Source organism: Euprymna scolopes, unplaced genomic scaffold (genome assembly GCF_053919585.1).
Source record: "Euprymna scolopes isolate OS-2025 unplaced genomic scaffold, ASM5391958v1 sca91, whole genome shotgun sequence".
Taxonomy (NCBI): domain Eukaryota; kingdom Metazoa; phylum Mollusca; class Cephalopoda; order Sepiida; family Sepiolidae; genus Euprymna; species Euprymna scolopes.
In genome coordinates, this window is record NW_027633972.1 from 70,175 (window position 1) to 73,802 (window position 3,628).

Here is a 3,628-nt window from a genome sequence, read left to right on the forward strand (position 1 = left end):
AATACATGCAAAGTTGTATGGAAGTTAAAATGTGTTTTCAACTAAACAAATATTTACTGAATATGGCATCGTCTTGGGGAGGCTTCAAGTTTTGACAGGCTTTTGGGCTTGACCTTTACCCCTGATCTTAAATGGAATACGTATATCAAATCTGTTGCCAAGGTCGCTGGAAAAATGGTCGGATCCTTCTATCAGTCCAGTAGATATCTCACTGCTGATGCAATTCTCTATCTATATAAAAGCCAGATACGTCCAAGGATGGAATACTGTTGCCACATATGGGCAGGAGCTGCTAGAAAAGACTTGTCCTGTCTTGATAGGGTTCAAAATAGACTTCATCGCCTGGTGGGAGATGTCCTTTTCTCTTCACTGCAACCTCTATCTTACAGAAGAGATGTTGCGAGTTTGTCTCTGCTTTATCGTTATTTTCATGGAAAGTGTTCGACTGAGCTTCAATCTATGGTCCCCCCTCGCCAAACTTTCACAAGAAACACTCGTCTAGCTGAAAACACTATCAATAATCTCCTCAACTCTTTATTTGTGCCTAAACCTAAACGTAGATTCCATGATCAAAGCTTCTTTCTTAGAACTGCACGCCCGTGGAATTGTCTTCCTTTTCCTGCTTTCCAGCTTTCTATAATATGGTTGTCTTCAAGTCCAACGTGAACAACTTTCTGATGAGCCGTTCCACTTAAGTCAGGAAATTTACCGAACTTCCATTACTATCGATTACTATATTGTCCTTTTGACTACTGTACACTTTTTAACTCTTATCCTTGAGTGGCCTATCGGCCTTGATAAGTGGTGACGCCTATGTAAAAAAAAATATGGCATACCATCCACCATGAAGTCTGACAATGTTGCCCACTACAGCAATGCCAAATCCGAACATTTGAATCAAATTTGAATGGCAGACATGTAACATCATCAAAACAGATCCAGCTGTTTTTAGAGACAAATTCAAATAAAAAACATTTAAAAAATCACGAGGCAATAAATATATTGATCATAAACTTGCTGAACTAATCTTTAAAAGAACAGTAAAGGACTAAATTGTTTACACAAACAAAATTAATTCTTACTCATTTTTTTGTAGGAAGGAATATAGTATGTTCTGGTAGGAACGTCTTTCATGATTGACTACATATGTGACACCGGTGAAATTGTAATCTTCTTCACATGGTGTATGGTACGACTAGTTTGAAGGCATATATGTTCGTTTAATGAAATAAACATAAAATACACCAGTATATTGGAATCTTATTCAGACCAGTTATTTTATTGCAGTCGCATGAGGTTCACCTACAGTTTTGTACAGTTTGTTTTCCAACTTCTAACCCTATTAAAGGCAGGATTATCTATGCTGTTTATGTGTTAAATTGTGCCGAGAGAATGTTTTGCAGTTTAGCATTGGATAAAGTATTGTATCAACAATATCACCCACTACAGCATTAAAAGCATTACTACAAAAAATATATACAATCAAACAAAACAAAAAGACTCTAAAACTCACTGCATAAAACAGAGCTGACCCAATCAACTTGTACAAAATATTAAAACTTTATCAAGTTTTTCTTCAGTTGATCAAACAATAACTAAAATACAGAATAACAACAGATTTTATGAGAGAGTTAATATACAATATGTTATCATGAGGGTAACTAATTTTAATTAGTTATAAGCAAAAGATACACAAGATAAAGTATAGCATATTTTTAAAGTTTTGATACAATTGGTTTTGAAAATATTGTCTAATTTTTAATGTTTTTTTAATATTAGGACAATTATATTACTTCGTTTACTGTTTTCAAGTCATTTCAGGATATTAATAATTCCTTTGTAGCACTCGATCTTCCACGAGATAAATTTTAGCCCCCCCCCTCAATACATTCCCATCATGTAAAACGCAGGTTGTAATTTTATTCTATATTAGTAAATGACATTAAAGGCGCTTTATATATTCTCTCTGTACTTTATCATTTATTATCAGAAATTATTGAAATATCCTTACTTGTTGGCAGTTTTGGTTCAGGTTTTTATTAACCTTTTTATTTATTATCAAACGCTCAAGCGTTGTAATATCCTTACGCCAATAGATCATCTCTATCAGCTTCTGCTTCAGTGCTTGGAAGAAGGTTCGGTTCCGCAAGACATGCGTTACACCAACATCAGAACGCTTTACCATAATAAAAGTTATTGTTATGATTGTAATAATTACCATGGCATCACTCTGCTCAGCTTTGTTGAAAAGGTCTTCACTCGTGTTGTATTGAAAAGACTCCAGTCACTCGCGAAGAGAGTTTTACCAGAGGCGCAATGCTGTTTTAAAGCAGAAAAGTCAACTGTTGACATGGTATTCTCATTACAACAACTACAGGAGCAGACAAAACCACTGGATCTCGCTTTTATTGATCTCACAAAGGCATTTGACCTGGTTAGCAGAAACGACCTCATTATGTTACTACAAAAAACAGGATGAAGACTTGAAGGGGTTCGTCAAATTCAATGGATAACTTTCAGAATCTTTTCCCATCTTCAGTGTTGTTAAACAGGGCTGTATTCTTGCCTCAACTATTTTTGGCATATTTTTCTCACTTCTGCTACTATACACTTTTCATGAAGTTGGTGTCTATATTCGCACAAGAGGAGATGGAAGTCTTTTACACCTGGCCCGTCTATGTGCCCTCATCATGGAAATGCTGTTTGCAGATGATGCAGCATTAGCGGCCCACTCTGAGGACCCCCCCCAACAACAACTCCTTGACCGCCTCACCCGTGCTTACAATGAGCTTGGTCTGACAATAAGCCTCAAGAAAACAAATGTCATGGTTAAAGATGTTAGCAACGCCCCCTGCATATCCATTGGAGATCAGACACTAGAGGTGGTGAACGACTTCACCTATCTAGGCTCCATTATTTTCAACAACCTCTCACTGGATGCCGAGATAAACACCTGCATTGGAAAAGCAGCAACAGCTATGACCAGCCTGACAAACAGAGCGTGGAATACCAACATGCAACAACTAAAAACACAAAGATGAAGATGTATCAAGCCTGTGTCCTCAGCATCTTAATCTACTGCAGTGAGACATGGACCCTCTACACACGTCAAGAGCGCAGAATAAATGACTTCCATCTGCACAATCTAAGAAATATCTTAGGCATTACATGGCACGACCGCGTTCCGAACAAAGACGTTCTTGCCAAAGCAAATATTCCAAGAATGTTTGCCCTCCTCTCACACAGACGTCTGCACTAGTTAGGGCAGGTCGTCCGCATGCAAGATGGCTGAATCCCGAAAGACATCCTGTATGGCGAGCTCTTAGCAGGCAGTAGACCAACCGGTAGATCACACCTCAGATGTTATGGTGTGTGCAAAAGGGAATTAAAATCCGGCAACATCAACCCTGTTGACCTTGAATCCTATGCAGCGGACTGTGACTCCTGGAGAGTCAAAGTTAAGAAATGCGTCCGGCTGAGCGAGGAGAGAAGAGATAAACAGTGGGAGGAGAAAAGGGACAGGCGCAAAAGGACAGCATCAGCAGCAGTCACAGCAGTAGTTGCCACCACTCATGACAACCTTCAGGCACAATCCTCTATCGTCTATCTAGACGGAAGGACGCATACA

The 3,628-nt window shown here is 38.6% G+C and overlaps 1 protein-coding gene across 1 annotated transcript; it reads left to right on the forward strand.

Annotated features, from left to right (window-relative positions):
* Positions 1-2,690: 2,690 nt before the first annotated feature.
* LOC145276378 (uncharacterized) lies at positions 2,691-3,041 on the forward strand. The gene has a single exon (XM_080127734.1). It carries the CDS (start codon positions 2,691-2,693, stop codon positions 3,039-3,041), a length of 351 nt encoding a protein of 116 aa, XP_079983860.1.
* Positions 3,042-3,628: the final 587 nt, after the last annotated feature.